The sequence below is a fragment of the Podarcis vaucheri genome, assembly GCF_965113315.1.
Source record: "Podarcis vaucheri genome assembly, chromosome: 13".
NCBI classification, from domain to species: Eukaryota; Metazoa; Chordata; class Lepidosauria; order Squamata; family Lacertidae; genus Podarcis; species Podarcis vaucheri.
Genome location: NC_138751.1, coordinates 26,522,363 through 26,541,387, shown reverse-complemented (window position 1 = coordinate 26,541,387; position 19,025 = coordinate 26,522,363). Strand labels below are relative to the sequence as shown.

Sequence of the window (19,025 nt, the reverse complement as noted above, 5' to 3'; positions counted from 1 at the left end):
CAGCCGCAGGCTCCCCACATCTGTTGCACCCATTTCTTTCACATACACACATTATTTTATTGTTATACTGAATTTTGCAACATATTCTAGCAAAAGATTTCTTGTTTAATTTTTCCTAGTTAATACTGGATATACTCACAAAACAAAAATAGAACCTTTGAAATAAAGGGGGGAAAGTTGGTCACGAGACACAGAATGTTGTGCTGCTTAGTGTAAGAGTGCAGCTGTACTCCTTGGAGTTAAAGCGATATATTTATATCAGTCTGCTCTACTAATCTTCTGAGGATCCTCAAACAAATATTCATGCCTAATTGCTATGTATTATTCCTTAGATGCACTTGACTGTCAATGAGAAAGAAGAAAATCAGACAGCTCCTGTAGCATTTATTCTCTTAGATTTTAACAATGATGACCTACAGATGTTATTTTCCATACTGTTCCTAACTATCTACATTGTAACCATGGCTGGGAACATCCTCATTATTATTTTAGTGGTTACTGATCAACACCTTCACACACCCATGTATTTCTTCCTGGGAAACCTGTCCTGCCTGGAAACCTGTTACAGCTCAACCATCATGCCAAGGATGCTGGTCAGTTTTCTGACTGGAGACAGAACTATTTCTATTAAAGGGTGCTTTACACAGCTGTATTTCTTTGGGTCTCTTGCAGCTGCAGAATGTTACTTACTAGCAGTGATGTCATATGATCGCTATTTAGCAATATGCAAACCATTGCATTACACAATACTTATGAATGACAGAATCTGCATTCTGCTGATTGTTGGACCATGGATCATTGCGTGTCTGGCAATGAGTCCAATAATATTCTTCATGTCTCAACTGAATTTCTGTGGACCCAACAAAATCAACCATTTCTTCTGTGATTTCACCCCCATGGTAAGACTTTCCTGTAATGAGACTGATTTGATTGAAACTACAACCTTCATACTATCCTCCATAGGTACTCTGGCACCCTTTGTCATAACTGTGTCATCTTATGTTTACATTATCAAAAACATTTTAAGAATCCCATCCACCACTGGTAAACAAAAGGCATTCTCTACATGCTCCTCTCACTTGACTGTGGTTGCTTGCTTTTATGGCTCCCTGATGATAGTCTATGTCTTACCAAACATGAGTTCACTGAGTGATTTGAAGAAATTCTTTTCTCTGTTCTACACTTTGCTCACCCCACTAGTCAATCCCCTTGTGTACAGCTTGAGGAACAAAGAGGTAAAGGAAGCAATTAAAAAAACATGCAAGATGCTTCAGAGGCATTATTATTAAGGAAAAACTTTCTGCCTTCAGAATGTGAATGCTTTATGCTGACTAATAAAGGAAGTGATATTAATGCATGTTGTTAAATCATAATTTTAGAGGCAGGATCCTGGAAAATTGTCTGCTTTGTAGCCCTTGTTGACACTCAAGTTGGAAAGACATTAAACACTGACACAACTATCAGAAGTCATTCTTCCAACCACAATATATGCCTTAGACGATTTGGTCAACCCCTTATATGCAGTTTGAAGAACAATGGCATAAAGCACATGCCAAGAAAAAAAGTGTTCAAGGTGTCTCATAGAATTTGTTGAAATTTAGGGTGAAATGGGGGAAACTGCATAATGAGAAATCAAGTAGATACCATTCTATATCCTCAGTATGAATGTTTCTGGTGTCTGGTGTATGGTGTCTAATAAAGAAACTTTTTATATATTTTGTATTGGTCTATACTTTGGACACAGGACTCTGGAAAGTAGTCTCTTTTTAATTGTTATTTAGTTAAGCTTCCTGTTGGCATTCAAACAAAGGGGCAAAAGACTCCTGCACTGCAGTGGGCTGGATTAGATGACCATCCAACATTAGGTCTCCTTCCAACTTTATATTTCTGTGTTTCTTTTGTTCTAAGTACCAGCCACATTGGCTATTCATTTTTTAAAACTAAAGCAGGGGGACTTTTTTCATAAATGCCAGATGTTTCTTCATGGACATCTTTCAAATCCAGCAAGCAAGGGTGCTTTATTAGAGTTCAGAGAGACCTTCCAGGAAGCAAGACAAGTGAAGGGTATGACCTGGACGGAAAGTGTGCCTGGAGGTTAGAGAGCAAACATGGCCTGAGGTTCCTCACCCTGCTTTAAAAGAATATATTATAGCCTGCATTTCCCCCCCCCCCTAAAAAAATGTTTTGGGGTACTCTCATTTTGATTCAAGAAAAGCACCATTTTATAGTTCAAATTAAGGGAAATAAATACCGTAAATAGACAAAAGTACAGTGGACCCTTTAGTTACATACTGCTCTGGATACGTAACTTTCGGGTTACAAACGCAGCAAACCGGGAAGCGTATACTTAAGGATTTCACCATGCATGCATGCGCAGAAGTGGCGCCTCTGCCTATGGACTTTTCGGGTTGCAGACAGAACCCCGGAACAAATTTAATTCATATCCAGAGGGTCCACTGTACAAAGATTCACAAAATGTTTAGGGGTATGCATACCCCTAGAAAAAAGCACTGATTATAGCACACAGTAAAAGTTCATATATCAGCCATCAAATGATGGTTTAACAAATATTTACAAATAAATTACCTTCCTGTGTGTCCATTTCAATGTTAATTAATTTTGCAGAGGCCTGTTAGTCTTTTTTCAGGAAAACATTGCAAAGAGTCTTTAGGCACTTAAAAGACAAAGTTAGTGAAGCTAACTTCTCATCTCAAAGCTAGGTATGGTGAAGAAGTTCATTAAAAGCAAGCAGAAGAATGAGCAAGGCTCCAGGCATGACATGTTTCTCATGAATTGCTAACATGCATTACACTATAATGTATTCACTGTCTTGATTATAACAACCTGGGTTGAGTGGTGATCTCAGTGCTGGTAGATGGATTTGCAACTTGCAAAATAAAGGAAAAGTGGAAAAAATATACAAAATCATATAGAGTTCTGAACGCAAGATTTACTGGCAGGGATTATTTTTCTAGTGAATTTCTTCATAGCTCTTGACCTCAGGGAGGGAAAACTACAGAGAATTTGCAATCATTAAGATAACCCACTGATCAGGGGGGAGTCAGTGATTTCCCAAATGATTTTGAAATGTTTTTTCCATTTATCAGTGAGACTTTTCAGGTGCATTATATAACTTTATATAAGATATATTTGGCAATGGATGACATTAACCAAGAAGAGACATTCATATTTTCAATATAAACAGAGAATTGTCAAACATGCAAGGACATTTTCTAGATGGATGTTTTGAGGGATTGTCGGTAATAGGATGGCATCCATGCAATTTACATTTGAGAGCAGATGTGTGCTGAATACCACAATGAAAAGGTAGATTGATCCAGAACTTTATGGGATTCATCATCTAATGTGTTCTGATGTTAAGGTAAGGATCCATGGAAATAAAGCTTTTAGCACCAATTTGGAGCTCTGCTACACAATCCAAACAAAGTGCTTAGGATTTTGTAATGTCCATTTAATTCAATGCATTAATCTGTCAGTTTAATGTAAAAGATCTAAAAATGAGTATGAAAATATAATAGCCAATCCAGTCTCTTGTACACTGGAATCATGTAATGAGGGATCTATCCCACAACTGCTAAGGCACCCACAACTGCTAAGGCAGAGCTGAAAGAGTTGTCATTGTAGTGGGACATGTTACTTTTTGGCTTGTCAGCAGCCCACTTAGTGGACTTAAGATTTAGGACTTGCCATTTCACACCTGACCCCATTCACAGTGGCCCTAAAATCTAGCTGTTATTTGTTCTGCAAACCCTAAAATATGCCTGTTGGAGTCCCCTATGTCTCTTCATTGATATAATGCATTTTGTTCTGAACTCATGTAATGTAATTATGTTATTCAGATATCATCATTTAAATAACTTCTTTTTGGATTCTACATTTTAGATTGGTATATCTATGGTAACATAGCAGCTTCCAGTCTTTTAAGATTGTAATCCTATAAACACTATGTTTCAGAGCAAGCCACACTAAGTTCAGTAGGACGTACATCTTAGTAGACAGGATTTCTAGTCAAATATTTGTGACTATAAATTTTGTTCCTCCTCTTTGCCATGCAAGGATGAGCTGGCTAGTAACGTCCTGAGAGAACTTCAGTATGTGTAAAACAGGCCTAGGAAAATGATCAAGCTACAGATTTTTTACTAGAACAGCAATTTTTTTGAAAAATAATAATACTGCAAACCAGATTTTGGACTCCAGCTCTCACTATACATTGTCATCATGGTCAATGGTCAAGAGTAATGGCACTTGTGGTCCAATAACATAAGTAGAGCCATAGTGGCCAATCACTGTTCGAAACTTTAGAAAAGAACCTACAAGTAAAGCATTATTAGTTTCATAACATAGTTAAAAAGAGTTATGGTGGGTTGCTTAACTTTCATAGATATACACCAGAAACCATTGCTTGATTTTTAAAATCAATGGGGCTTAAGTTAATATTGAAATCCAGAGTGGAGTAGTGATTAGAACATCATGCCTAGTGAAATCCAGTTTCAAATCCTTGCTTCCCCTTATCCTAACCTCACAAGGTGAGGATAGAAGCTAGTGGGAGAAGAATGTGTATTACCTTGCACTTCATGGAGAGAAAACAATAGAAGGTTAATATAATAATAAAAAGTTCATTGATTTCATCACGTTTGATCTAAATACAGCTAACAGGCTGTAACTTCTCAATCACATATTCAAACCTAAATATTCATTAATGTTATCTGATGTTACTTAGATGAAACTGAATGTCAACACAGAAGAGGAAAACCAAACAGCTCCTGTGGCATTCATCCTCTTGGACTTTAATAGTGAGGACTTACAGACATTATTTTCCATACTTTTTCTTCCTATCTACCTTGTGACAATGGCTGGAAACATTCTCATTATTATTCTAGTAGTCCTCAATCAGCATCTTCACACACCCATGTATTTCTTCCTGGGAAACCTGTCCTGCCTGGAGACTTGCTACAGCTCAACCATCATGCCAAGGATGCTGGTCAGTTTTCTGACTGGGGACAGAACCATTTCTATTAATGGATGCTTTGCCCAGCTGTATTTCTTTGGTTATCTTGCAACTACAGAATGTTACTTTCTAGCAGTGATGTCTTATGATCGTTACTTAGCCATTTGCAAACCGTTGCATTATGTAATGCTCATGAATGGGAGAATTTGTATCATGCTTATTGCTGGATCATGGATCAGTGGATCACTGTTTATCAGTCTCATAATATTTTTGGTATCTCAGCTGCAATTCTGTGGACCCAACAAAATCAATAATTTCTTCTGTGATTTGATCCCAATGATAAGACTTTCATGCAATGATACCAATCTGGTTGAAACTACAGCCTTCATAATATCCTTCATAGGTACACTGGCACCCTTTATCATAACTGTGACATCTTACATTTTCATCATCAAGAGCATTTTAAGAATCCCATCCACCACTGGTAAACAAAAAGCATTCTCTACATGCTCCTCTCACTTGACTGTGGTTGCTTGCTTCTATGGCTCCCTGATGATAGTCTATGTCTTACCAAATATCAGTTCACTGAGTGACTTGAAGAAACTCTTTTCTCTGTTCTACACTTTGCTCACCCCACTAGTCAATCCCCTTGTGTACAGCTTGAGGAACAAAGAGGTAAAGGAAGCAATTAAAAAATCATTCCAGGTGTTTCAGAGAACTTATTGAATTTTTTAGAGGAAAGGGGAAACCTTCTTACTACCACTGACTTCATGTGTGGACTTCACCATTGATATATATTAATTTCATCTGCATTAGATCTAGTGGATCTTTTTAAGCCACATTTCAGTGATGGGGAGGACCGACCCCAAACTGAATGAAACAATAGATGTGTTCTTTACCTTTGCACATAGGCTACATTTCAGCCGTTGAAAATCAGAGGGTTGTAGACATTCCCACTTATTTGTCCATCCTCCATCCAAGTAATTAAGAGGCATTATCATATTTTGAGATCACATTTTAACCAGGCAAACACACTTATAGAAGGGTCACATCCCTGAGGAGATGTGTAGTCTGGGAAGAATCCCAACAACCAAAAATGGATGTCTGGAGGGTTGTCATAGACCTCCAGGGCTGAAGTTTTTCAATCCTAGTCTACCAGTTCACTGTTGAGTCAGGGAACTGAGAGGCGGTCTCCATTGCCACTAATGATCTAAACTGGCTTCCTTTTGAAAAGATTTTGAACGCAGACACAGTTACCAGGAGACATTCTTCTAACTGCACTATATACATTCTGAGTCTCCCCCTTCAAATTTGTTTCATTCCTCTTGTGGCTTTAACAAAAATCCGCACATGGATTTTTAAATGTTTATTTCCAGCTTTTGCAAATGGAATTATTAAATAAGGTATGCTAACTGGAATGGAAAATTAACTTTCTAAAGGACTTTAGTCCTTTACTTGCCTGCTGTTTGGTTTGCTGAAAATGCAGCTTACGATTTTATGCCATTAGAAAAGGGATTTTCATTATATATTTTTTTCTGAGATGGGAAAAATATGTTTGAGGCATAGTGGGCAGTGATACAATGTCATGAAGTGAAAAGGTTAAGAAGAGCCTCTTTTCCATTGTGGATCTTTAATGGATATGGCAGTTTTAAATCTTAGCTTGGAACTTTGCCTGATGCATTCATAAAAGGAAATAAAATTCCCCCAATTGAATCTATGAAACAAGATGGAAAGAATGGACCAAAAGAACAAAAATATAAAGTTGAATGAAATCCTCTCATCCCTGTTCAATGCATTTGGTAACTGCACATAAAGAAATATGACTTGTGCTGCAGTAGCTAAAATGTTAAATCACCATTTGGGATGTATGAATCTGTCCATTTCAATTTCTCTCCATTTCTCATTTTTCTAATCTTAATTATATTCATTTACCACATGTCCACATCAGTTTGCATTATAAAACAGCCCTCATGAAAATCCATCATGTCTATATATATCTTTGCCTAAGAGACACATTTTTGGAAAATAATGTGCCCTAATATAATGCATTTTTGTATGTTAATGTCACAAATGCATGAATTTTACTGTATGTATTTTTGTCAACATTTCTTCATGTGGGAACTGCACTGCAAAATTCAGAACATTGCAAATTTCACTCCATATAAATTTCTCATTTATGTGTCTATTTACATGGCTATAAGAATAATAGAATTGTAAAGTTGAAAGGAACCTCAAGCATCTAGTCCAACTCTCTGCAATGCAGGAATCTCAACACATTGACTTACTCATTGAAATAACTGGGGCTTCTTACTTTGTTTATTTTGAAAATATTTAAGTTATACAGAAGAAGGTATCATGAAACATGCAATGGTAAGTGAAGTGTGCACTGAATTTAAAAATAGAAGGTATGCATAATTCTGTATATAGAATAATAAAGCAAAATGATGGAGCTGTCCAAATATAATATGTTTACTAATGGGAACAGTTAATTTTTAAATAAATAAATAAATAAATAAATAAATAAATAAAGGTATACAAATATAATATAGCTTAACTAATGGAAATATATTCATATTAAACACAAATAAAACTGAGATAATTCTAAAACATTTCAGATACACTGATATGCTATCAGAAACCTGTGAAAACGATAGACCAAAATCTTTCTAGGAACAATTAGCAGCAGTACATGGATTTGATGGAGTTCTAAGAATCACTTCCGGGTGATTCTATACAGTCATCATTTCTACACCACCATCTCTCCCCCCCCCCCCCCGGAACAAACATCATAATCAGGCAACCTTCTCCCTGTCCACCTTCCATGATGAAGCATTCTTATTACTAAGCTCCTAAACTGACAGATACATTCAAGCCAGAATACTGTGGGAGTCTCTGCTGGATGTTCTAATTTCCATGTCACTCTTTCCTAGCAATCATATTTCTGCTCCAAAGTCTACTTGCAAACAAGATTAGGGAAAGGAGTTATAAAAGCAGGCTTGATGGATGATACTGAGGAGCAAGAACTGTGATAGGGGTGTGGGGAAAGTGACTTTTGTGGATTGGGGCAGAGCTATGTTTCTACAATTATTTTTGATTCTTGTATGGCTTCTTTGCTGTTCCTCCCCCAGATTCAAACTGCCCCTCCATACTACAGTTCAATTTCCAACTCATTTACTGGGTTCCCTAATTCTGATGAACAATTTGTTCTCCCTTGTTAGGATATTTCCGTTCCACCTTAAAAGGGAGCAGGCTTTGTGAGTCACAGAGTCTGCGCATTTCCTGTTCACAGGATGTTTATGTTTGCTATTGCTATCGTTTTCTCTCTGTGTCTGGAGACACTGATGCAGGCAGTCATGTTTTTCTTTGTTCTGACCAACGCTGAATAAACTTGTAAATAATGCTCTTCTGTGTGCAACTTCTGCTGTGATTTATCTGCTGATAGAGTGTGCATGAGCTCTGGAAACTCGTGTCGCTAATTGCTGATACTGCGTGACTATGGGAGATCAAAGGATCATCCGGCAGCCGGCTTGGGGGCCATGATGGACTTTGTCTCCCTGGCAGTATCCCAACAAGAGGTTTCGGGCCCAGATTCACAGCACTTACAGGAGAGTAAGACTGCGACAGACTGCTGAGGTATGTGTGGGAAAAGCAGAAAGCAAATAAAGCTTTTCTGTTTGCCACGGCAAGAGCTTTTGATGTCCGGCTGGCTTAATTGGCCTGGGAGCCGTGCCAAAGGCTTCGTGATTAATGAGCTGCCGAGATAAGAGGTCTCTGAAGTAAAATAGACTCACGGCTCAAGTAAAAAGCTGGAATGGAGTTTTTCCAAGCTTCTGAGGCTGCTGAGTGCCCAAAGCTAAATCGACACAATTATAAAACCTGGGCAAAATGGTGTGAGAGTTTGCTGCGTCAGTTTAGAGTGTGGCATACTGTGTGTGAAGCCCCTCCAGTTCCTCTGACAGATAGATGGAAGGCCCAACATTCGAGGGCCATGGACGTAATAGTCTTGTCCGTCTCTCTGGAGGACATTAAAATGCTTGCTGGCAACACCACTGCACGTCAGATGTGGAATGCTTTGAAAGTAGCCCATCTGCCAATCATCCCAGCCCAGAGTTTGACTGCATTGGAGGTCCTGGCTGTTTCCCAGAATGCGAGTGAAAGCAGGGATGCTGAGGGCACCGGTTGCAAGCTGCAGGGGGAGCTGGCTGTGATGTCATCCCAGGCAGCATTCCAGTCTCCAGGGGGAGCCAAGGAGTTGGCAGCTGAGAACTCCGTTTCTCGTGAGAACCTTTGCAGAGGTCGGAAGGCCAGAGGTAAACAGAGGCAGATGCCTGCAGATGGCCAGAAGCAGAGGGAGGGTGAAGAGCCCACGCCAGTGAAAAACAAGGCTTTGTTTGCTGGCACAGCTTCACCAAAGGCTAAAGGCTAAAGTCTGATGGCCAGGAGCGGGGGGGGGGGGGCAAGCTGCAAAAGCCCACGCCGGTGGAAAACAAGGTTTTGCTTGCTGCAAAGGCTGCTCCAAAGGCCAAGGCCAGGTTTATTATTGATTCAGGCTGCACCCGCCATGTCGCAAAGGACCATCTTTTTATCTCCTTCAAACCTCAAGAAGGTGAGATCCACCTGGCTGACAGAAAGATGTTGCGGATCGCAGGAGAAGGGACTGTGAGACTGGCAAGTCTGCACACTACCATCAAAGATGTACTATATGTTCCAGGTGCTGCAGACAACTTGTTCAGTGTCCCACAGCTTACTGGGCGTGGTTTTGAGATTTCCTTCAAGAGGAGCGTTTGTGTCATCAGAAAAGGCAAAGAGGACATTTTGCATGCAAAGTTTATAGATGGTTTGTTCTGTATAACTTATGATGACAATGGTGCTGTTGCTGTGTCTAATGCTGATTCTTGTTGTGTTGCAGAAACTAACAAAGTTCTTCATGCAGGATGCATTCATGATGCACACAGAAGGTTTTGTCACCTCTCTTGGAAGGCACTGGCCAAGATGCCAGAGATGGTTGAGGGTTTGGACATCAAACCCTGTAAGTTTCACATGAAATGTGTATCTTGTGCAGAGAACAAGGTGAAGGTTGCTCTAAAAGGCAAGGAGTCTAGCAGGCAGGCTTCCAAACCCTACCAGTTAGTGCACGCAGACCTGGTTGGTCCACTTGCACCCTCTTTGGGTGGAGCAAGGTACTTCATGGTTCTAATAGATTCTTTTTCCAGGTACATTCATGTGTTTATGCTCGAGCAGAAATCGCAAGCGTTTCCTAAGTTCAAGGAATTCTGTGCTTGGTTGGAGAATGTTCACAGTAAACGTATTGGCTGTTTGTTTACTGATCGAGGCGGGGAGTTCACTTCTCAGCAGTTTGAAGCTTTCCTGACTGAGAAGGGAATCCAGCATGACTTGTCAATGCCTAGATCATCATGGATGAATGGGCTTGCAGAGCGAGCAAATCAAACGTTGCTGCAAGGAATGAAAACATTGTTGCATGATGCCAATCTTCCTGATAAGTATTGGGGGGAGGCTCTGTCGAATTTTGTTTACACTTATAATCAAAGATTGTCATCACCTATTGGTTGTACCACCTATGAGAAGATGTTTGGTAAGAAACCCAACATCAAGCACATGAGAATCTTTGGTTCTGACATGTGGGTACACACCCCACAGAGCAACAAGCTTAGGAAGCATGGGGCACATGGTTTGTTCATGGGGTACGAAAAAGGAGCATACAGGGTGTGGATGACTGACTCTAAATCCATTAAGTTCACAAGAAGTGTTGAGTACAATCCTAAGTGGGGGGAAAATGTGGGAATTTTCCAGAGTTGCACAGAGGAGGATGAAGGTGATGTGAAAAATGTTGAGGAAGCTGAGGAAGCTGAGGATGATGATCAGAGTTTGGATTCCAGTTCAGTGGGCGGCGCTGCTGCTGATGTCAGTGACAGTGATGACACAGCAGACTACAAGAGCGCAAAGGCCTCAGTCAGACCATCTGATGCGTCTGACAATGAACTGGAAGAACCACTGTTCACCATTGGTCGCTTTTCTCCTAAGAAAGAGGAGATGAGTCCAGAAGACTTGCGTCTAGTACGCAGATCTGAGAGAGCCACGAAGGGCAGACCTCCAAAGAGATTTGCTGATAAGTTTGCTAAGACAGCAACTGCTGTTCTTAGTAGCTCAGAGAAGGTATGGGAGCCTTCAAGCTTCAAAGAGGTTCAGGAGTTAATCCCCAAAGATGCTGAGACTTGGCTTAATGCCATGAAGGCTGAAGTTGATTCCTTGAATAGGAACCAAACCTGGGAACTGGTACCGGTAGTCCCAGGAATGAGACTGGTTGGCAGCAAATGGGTCTTCAAGGCCAAGACAGACCAGAATGGCAAGATAGTCAGACACAAAGCCAGATTGGTTGCCAGAGGTTTTTCACAGGTACCGGGACAGGATTACCACGAGACCTACTCTCCCACCTTCAAGTATGAGAGCATTCGACTGATGCTCAAGATCGCTGCGGAGGAGAAACTGCATGTTTACCATCATGACATTAATACAGCTTTTTTGTATGGGATTTTGGGGGAGGAGCTGTACATGCTTCCACCTGATGGAATGCAGATACAAAAGGGAATGGTCTGTAAACTGCGGAAATCCTTATATGGTCTCAAGCAGAGTGCCAGGTATTGGAACACAAAACTCACTGAGATGTTGCTTTCTCTAGGTTTTCACCAGGGCAAAGCTGATCTGTGTGTGTTTGTCAAGGAGGAGGGGCAAAACAAACTGTATTGTTTATGTTTTGTTGCAGGTGGCTAACCTGTAGGTCTCCATATATTGCTGGACTACAAATCTCATCATCCATTACCATCAGCAGTAGTGCCTGGGGCTGATGGGAGCAGGAGTCCAACAATATCTGGAGGTCTACAGGCTTGCTTCTCCTTCTGTAAATAGATAAGTAAGAGTTCAAATGTGACCTGCTTCATTACATTTATCCATTTCTGCTACTTCCAGAATACAAGTTTTGCATTTACAAGCCTTTTCAAGGCTTCAGGTACCTTCTTGTTTTTCAAGCTATAGATGAGGGGATTAATCATTGGAGTCACAATAGTATAGAGGATTGAGAAGATCTTACTTGTGTCTACAGAGTGTTTAGCAGCAGGAACCACATACATTGTAATCAGCGTCCCATAGAAAGTTGTAACTACTATGAGGTGAGTGGAGCAGGTAGAAATGGCCTTTTTAGACCTGGTGCCAGAAGCCTGTTTGATAACAGCTGACAATATATAGGTGTAAGACACAACCGTAAGTAGGAATGGGATCAATGTTAGACTGGAAGAAAGAATGAAAGAAGTCTTTTCAAACAGGTATGTGTCAGAACAAGCAAGCTTCAGCAGTGGAGAAAAATCACAAAAGAAATGATCGATTTCATTGGGCCCACAGAAGGTCAAGCTTATCATCAGCAACACTGTAATTAAGGTTATCAGAAAGCCACTGATCCAAGAGCTAGCAGCCAGCCAAACACACATGTTGCTGTTCATAACAGTTGTGTAGTGGAGAGGGTTGCATATGGCGATATAACGGTCATAAGACATCACTGATAGGAGAAGGCATTCAGTGCCACCCAGTGATCCAAAGAAATAAAACTGAATCATGCAGTCCATAAAAGAAATGGTCTTCTCAAAGATCAAACTGGTTAGCATCCTGGGAACAATGTTGGATGTATAGATGATCTCGAGGAAGGAAAGGTTACCCAGGAAGAAATACATGGGTGTGTGCAAGCTACGATCTGTTGATACAGTGATCAAAAGTAAGAAATTGGTAGCAAGTGTAACCATGTAGAAGATCAAAAACAAAGCAAACAGAAAGGGCTGCATTTCAGGGGTATCTGAGAATCTGAGTAGCAAAAATTCAGTGACTGAGGTCCCATTTCCTGAGGTTAGGTATGCCATGTGGAGTTAATCTAGAGGAAACAGCAGGGACATAAATAATAGCTGCCACCAGGTCTGTTGTCAGTGTGGGAACACTGGAACAGAGTTAAGTACACCTAAATTAATTGAAACCAATAGGCATGTTTAGGTGGCTGGTGGATTGTGGCCAGTTCTTTATCTTCCCAAAAAACGCAGATGGAAATCAACAGATAGAATGAGGCTTTACTACCAATATGTTGCAGTTGAAGCCTCTGAAAATTTTCTCCTTAGAGTTGGAGTTACCCTCCAAAAAAGCATTTAATGTGGGAGAAATGAGGGGAGAAAAGACAGACATCAGAGGTACCTGCCTCTATTTGCATACATGGAAATGCCTTCTGCTTGGGATTGGCCCAGCCAACATGAATAACAAGTCAGTTATTAGTATAATTATTAAAAATATTATATGTTTATTTATACCCCGCCTTTTCCACTGACCCGACTCAAGGCAGCTTAAAGATAAAATCAACAATTACTAAAAACATAATAAAGGCAATAATTAGAAAAAACAAAAACTATATACACATATAGATATCTAGGGAATCCTTACTCCTATGGTCCATCAGCCTGATCTTCAGGAATGAAACAAGTGTTGTCCTCTCCATCTTAGGAAAGTCTATCTGCTTCCTTTTCCACATGTCTCATGCTTTTGCGTGTTGAGTCCCACAGTTGCCACCCCCCAATAATTCACACTTCACACATCAATTTTTGTTTGGGTTTTTGGCATAATTTTGGCCACAACTTTATTTAAATACAAAATATGTGAGTGGTTGCTTAGGCATTGGTTATGACTATCTGTCCATGCCCTCAGGGACAGGGCTGGCATTCCGGACACCAGCGGAAGCCAGAGGCATTCCGGACACCAGCGGAAGCCTTAGTGGGAAACAAGTATTGGGTGAGCAAATGAAGCTGGGCATCAGTCCCTCACTACTCACCCTCATGTTCCTTTGGGGCTTGCACGGCCCAAGTCCGATGCCAGGGACAAGGACGAAAAGAATGGCAAGCCCCTGGATTCCTTTAACGGAATTCCCTTCGCATCATTTGGAGGGGTAGGCACTTACCCCTCCAAGAACCACCTTAACCAATGCCTAACCGCCAACCTTACAAGTTGTGACGATTTGCTATGCAGTAGGCAAAAACCAATGGCACCAGCCAATCAGCCAATGGCAAAATTCCTACTGTGCCCCCGCACCAAGGCGGACGACACCATGACAGGCAATAGCAAGGTCAAGCGATCAGGAAAACCTCCTATTAAAGGGAGGGAGGGCGGGTGATCCGAAAGCAAAACGGCCAAGAGGAAGTCCAACCCCTGGCTCCCTATATTTATAGACTCTACCCCTCCTCTGAATTTAGCAACATACAGAACTCCCCAGCAACCCAATATTAACCCTTTAACAGGCTTGGATTTTCTCAAATCTGCCTAGTCATGGCAAGGTGGCATGTTTCCCCAACCGCAACCCGTGCTCTCTGGTTAAGGAGAACACGCTTTGCGTGTTGAGTCCCACAGTTGCCACCCCCCAATAATTCACACTTCACACATCAATTTTTGTTTGGGTTTTTGGCATAATTTTGGCCACAACTTTATTTAAATACAAAATATGTGAGTGGTTGCTTAGGCATTGGTTATGACTATCTGTCCATGCCCTCAGGGACAGGGCTGGCATTCCGGACACCAGCGGAAGCCAGAGGCATTCCGGACACCAGCGGAAGCCTTAGTGGGAAACAAGTATTGGGTGAGCAAATGAAGCTGGGCATCAGTCCCTCACTACTCACCCTCATGTTCCTTTGGGGCTTGCACGGCCCAAGTCCGATGCCAGGGACAAGGACGAAAAGAATGGCAAGCCCCTGGATTCCTTTAACAGAATTCCCTTCGCATCATTTGGAGGGGTAGGCACTTACCCCTCCAAGAACCACCTTAACCAATGCCTAACCGCCATGGAGCCTCAAGCTCACCGCCAAACCACTCACAGCCCCAGCCAAGCCCTTAGCTTAGCCACCACTGCACCTAGCCAAGCCTCGTTCCCAGAGGCAGAAAGATGCACCCCATCAGCCCTAAAAAGGGGCGTAGCTTGAAACAGTATCGCCGGATGGGAAATCACATCACCATCCAACTCAAAAATCTTCTTAGCCACCGCAGAATTTATGCGTTTCCTGGCCCTTTCTGTGGCTGCCGGGCAACGACTGCCCAACCAAATGCGGCGTTGCAACAGCTTAGACCAAAATATCTTAGCTGACGGCACCAATGTTCGCAGCATCTCCAAATCACTCAAAATTGCAGCACGAAGTGAAAGACAGTCCACGGATACCAGGTCGTTCTCACCCAGCTGCACCACGATAGCCGTGGGCGGCCCTTCCAAGAGCAACTGCCTCCGAATCCTTGGCAGGAATTCAGACCAGCGCATTCCCCGCCTGGACAGCCACGACAGCTGCACATGTGGAGGGAAGCCGAGACCTGGACCCAGACTGGACTGCCGTGCTGCTACACCAGCCCAATGGACGATGCTGTGCCCCACCAACCAGATGCGAACAGCCGCCAGACCTGAGATAAACAAAAACAAATAATGTAAGTGTCCAAAAAGTACTAACGAACATAGCCCCGAAAGGCATTCGACTTCCATCGCCCCAAATCTTTTATTCTAGCTGCCGACAAACCCCAGTGAGCAGCTGTTGTTGCGGCCCCAATCCTAAATGAATGAGGTGCAAAACCATCAGACGTGCCGTCACATGCGAGAATCGCCTTACGCATCACCTGTGCAAATTGGCGTCTCGTTAGGGGCGACCCATTTTCATGTCTAAGCAGCGGCCCATCACCTGTGACACGTACTGCTAAGTACTTACTGACATCCTTCACAGGGCAAGGGCCTGCTTCGCCCGTAGCAGGGAGACGAATGACGGCACCCCTACCCTTCTGATCAGTCTTAGAATTTCTGACTGTAATTTTCAATTCTGCGGGGGTTATCTGCACATCCCTGAGCAAAAGGCCCCTGGAACGACCGTCTCTGTTATCTTCCAATACCAGCTCACCCACTCTCAGATCTCCGAAAAAGGCGATAGAAAAGGCAGCCGAGAAAAGGCGAGCCTCGTACCCCGACCAGCATACCACCCGCAGCTTCTTGCGCATCCTACTCAACAAATCAAAGGAAATGGGGCACCATGAGGCTGGCTGGGACGGACGAAGTCTGCCCCAGCCTTCGAGGGCCCTGCGAACAATAAACCTCGAACAAGGATCTTTATCATAAAATGTCTTGCAGAAAAAGGCTATGGCAGCCGCCTGTATCTTAATAGTTCTTGCTGCCCGCCCTAACTGAAATAAATGTGCCAAATAGCTCAACACCTGCGAGGAGGTGGGGGGAACACCCTCTAAATTAGAGGTTGTCTGGCGCATAAATGTCAAAAAATTGGTCCAAGCCTTTGTGTAAGATCTAAGGGTAGAAGGGGAAACCGAAGCCGCTACTCCCTGCAAAACTAATTGCTGCCAAGGTTCCAGAGATGATCTGGGAAATATTCCGGACGTAGCCGTGCCTCTGGAACCAGAAGTCTGAACCGCTCCATCTGAAAACGGGACAGAGCATCAGCAATTTCGTTAGACACCCCAGGAATAAAACGTGCAGAAAACACTATATTATGACGTAAGCAATGCAGCACGAAGGCCCGCAATAAGGCCGACACCCTGGGAGAGCGTGATGACAATTTCGCCAGCACGTTCACCACCGCCTGATTATCGGTCCAGAAGCAGACACGACAGTTCCTGAATTCCTCGACCCACAAATGCACAGCCACTGCAATGGGAAAAAACTCGAGAAATGTTAAGTCCCGTGTAATTTCTCCTCCCTGCCACTCAGGCGGCCAACGCTCAGCGCACCACCGCCCCTTCCAGTAAAGACCAAAACCCAAGGAACCTGCAGCATCCGATTGTACCTGAAAATCATTTTGCAAATTTAAAGTATCTTGCCATAATGACACCCCATTGAATTCCTCCAGGAATTCCAGCCATATGGAAAGATCGGCCCTCACCTCCTTAGATAGGCGCACCCTATGATGAGGGGCCCTCAATCCCACAGTGAGGCGAGCCAGGCGTGAACAGAAAGGGCGCCCAGGCGCCACCACCCTGCACGCGAAATTCAGATGCCCCAACAATGACTGAATTTGTAGAAGAGAAACTTTCTTCAAAGGAAGCAGTTCCTCTATGACCTTCTTCAAGGCTACCAGCTTGTCCATTGGCAAGCTAGAAGTCTGGGCAACCGTATCCAGCAGGATACCCAAATACGTAAGCTGAGTAGATGGACCCTCGGTCTTTTCCGCAGCAAGCGGAACCCCCAGCTCCTGCGTTAGATCAGCAAAGGCCTGTAGTAACACCGAGCACTCACCAGTATTGTGAGCCGAGGCCAATAAAAAATCATCCAAATAATGAGTGACCCCGCCCAAACCTGTTTTAAATTTAAGGGCCCACTCCAGAAAGGTGCTAAATGATTCAAAGGCAGCGCAGGCTATTGAACAACCCATAGGCATGGCTTTGTCAAAGTAAAACTTGCCCTCAAACTGAAAACCCAGCAGCCAAAAATCATCCGGATGAATTGGGAGAAGGCGGAATGCCGACTCGATGTCGCATTTTGCCATTAGAGCAGCGTGGCCGAACTTCCTAATCATCTTGATCGCCTGATCAAGAGATGCATACTTCACGGAGCAAAGCTCCGGGGGGATAACATCATTAACTGAAGTACCCCTGGGATGTGACAAATTATGAATTAAACGAAATTCACCCGGAGCCTTCTTTGGGACAATACCCAATGGGGATACATGCAAGTTATGAAAAGGAGGGGCATCAAAAGGACCGGCCATCCGATGCATGGCCAGCTCCTTTGCAATGTTTCTGCGAGCGACGTCAGGTAGCTCACGAATCGATTTTTGGTTAGACGGATTCCGTGCCACGGGAGGCATGGCTACCGGAATCCGGAAACCAACAGAAAACCCATCCCTTAAATAACCTGCAGCATCCCTGTTAGGATAAGACTGCAACCACAGTTGCAGGGCCGGCAACCGAACAGGGGTATGAGCCATGGCGGACAAAAGCTCATTTTCCTGTGGCTGGAGCAGGAGCGGGAGGGGCGCTTTGCTTGGGGGTTTGCTGAGAACCCCCTTTTCCGCCACGAAAGGGCCGCCGATTACCAAAGCAAGAGGAAGCAGGATGCGAACCATTGCATTTCTCACAATTGTGGGCGTATCGACACCCCTGTCGCTGGCAAGAACCCTTATTATAATCCCAACATGGGAAACGACGGCTAGACCTAAACGCCCCAATTTTTGACTTCTGCTGCTCCGGTGCCTTCTTATCGATGAGTGGAGCTACGTGAGTAGTCCACACATCGAGATCCTTACGATCCCATCGTGCCGAGGGGATCCTAGCGGCGCGGCACCTGAAGTTCTCATCATATTTTATCGCAGCTCTTTCACCAGCTTTGGTGAAAGCGGAGCGAACAATAGACAAGTAAACTACCAAATGAAGAGATCTCCGAGGATACGCCGCCACCACCACGCCAGCAAAAACCTGGAAACAATCAAGCCAAAGCTCGAAAGACCTGTCCGCTGAGGAATTGCCCTGGTGTTTCTTTGATGACTTCCCTCCCTCCTGTTCCTCTGAAGGAGGGGCCAATTTGAAAATGTCCACATAACGGCCATTCAGTATCCTGGACCGTAATTTTGTTGACAAATGCAAACCTGGGATAATGTCCCTAGCAGAATTGGTAGAGACTTTAACGTCAGGCACCAACACGCCATCCCTGCACTCTTGGACCGCCCCATACCTTGCACGGTGCGTGTTGGCCCTCCGATCCCAAGCCCACCGAGGCAGACCCGAGGCCGATTCTCCAAAACCCCAATAAAGTTCCCTGGAATCACCAGACTCATCATCAGAACTGGAGGATGACGTACCAGTATACGAGGAAGATGAATCGCCCCTCCTTCGCTTGGCATGTTTCCGGGAAGACCTTCTGCGGCGATGTTTTCTGCCCGAAGACTTCCTGGGGGGAACCGGCAAGCTGTCTTCAATGGAAGACTCCGAATCGGGGCTCAGCTGTGATGTACCTGGAACTGATTGAGGAGAAACGACTAGTGAGAGGCCG

General features: G+C 43.3%; 2 protein-coding genes across 2 annotated transcripts; both read left to right on the top strand.

Annotated features, from left to right (window-relative positions):
• Positions 1 to 332: 332 nt before the first annotated feature.
• On the top strand, positions 333 to 1,289 carry LOC309516581 (olfactory receptor 2AP1-like; the record flags this gene model as incomplete). The annotated part of the gene is made up of 1 exon (XM_082195342.1): positions 333 to 1,289. The coding sequence occupies one exon, from the start codon at positions 333 to 335 to the stop codon at positions 1,287 to 1,289; it is 957 nt and encodes a 318-aa protein (XP_082051468.1).
• Positions 1,290 to 4,741: 3,452 nt separating this feature from the next.
• On the top strand, positions 4,742 to 5,695 carry LOC309517256 (olfactory receptor 11A1-like; the record flags this gene model as incomplete). The annotated part of the gene is made up of 1 exon (XM_082196398.1): positions 4,742 to 5,695. One exon carries the CDS (start codon positions 4,742 to 4,744, stop codon positions 5,693 to 5,695), a length of 954 nt encoding a protein of 317 aa, XP_082052524.1.
• Between the last annotated feature and the right edge of the window lie 13,330 nt (positions 5,696 to 19,025).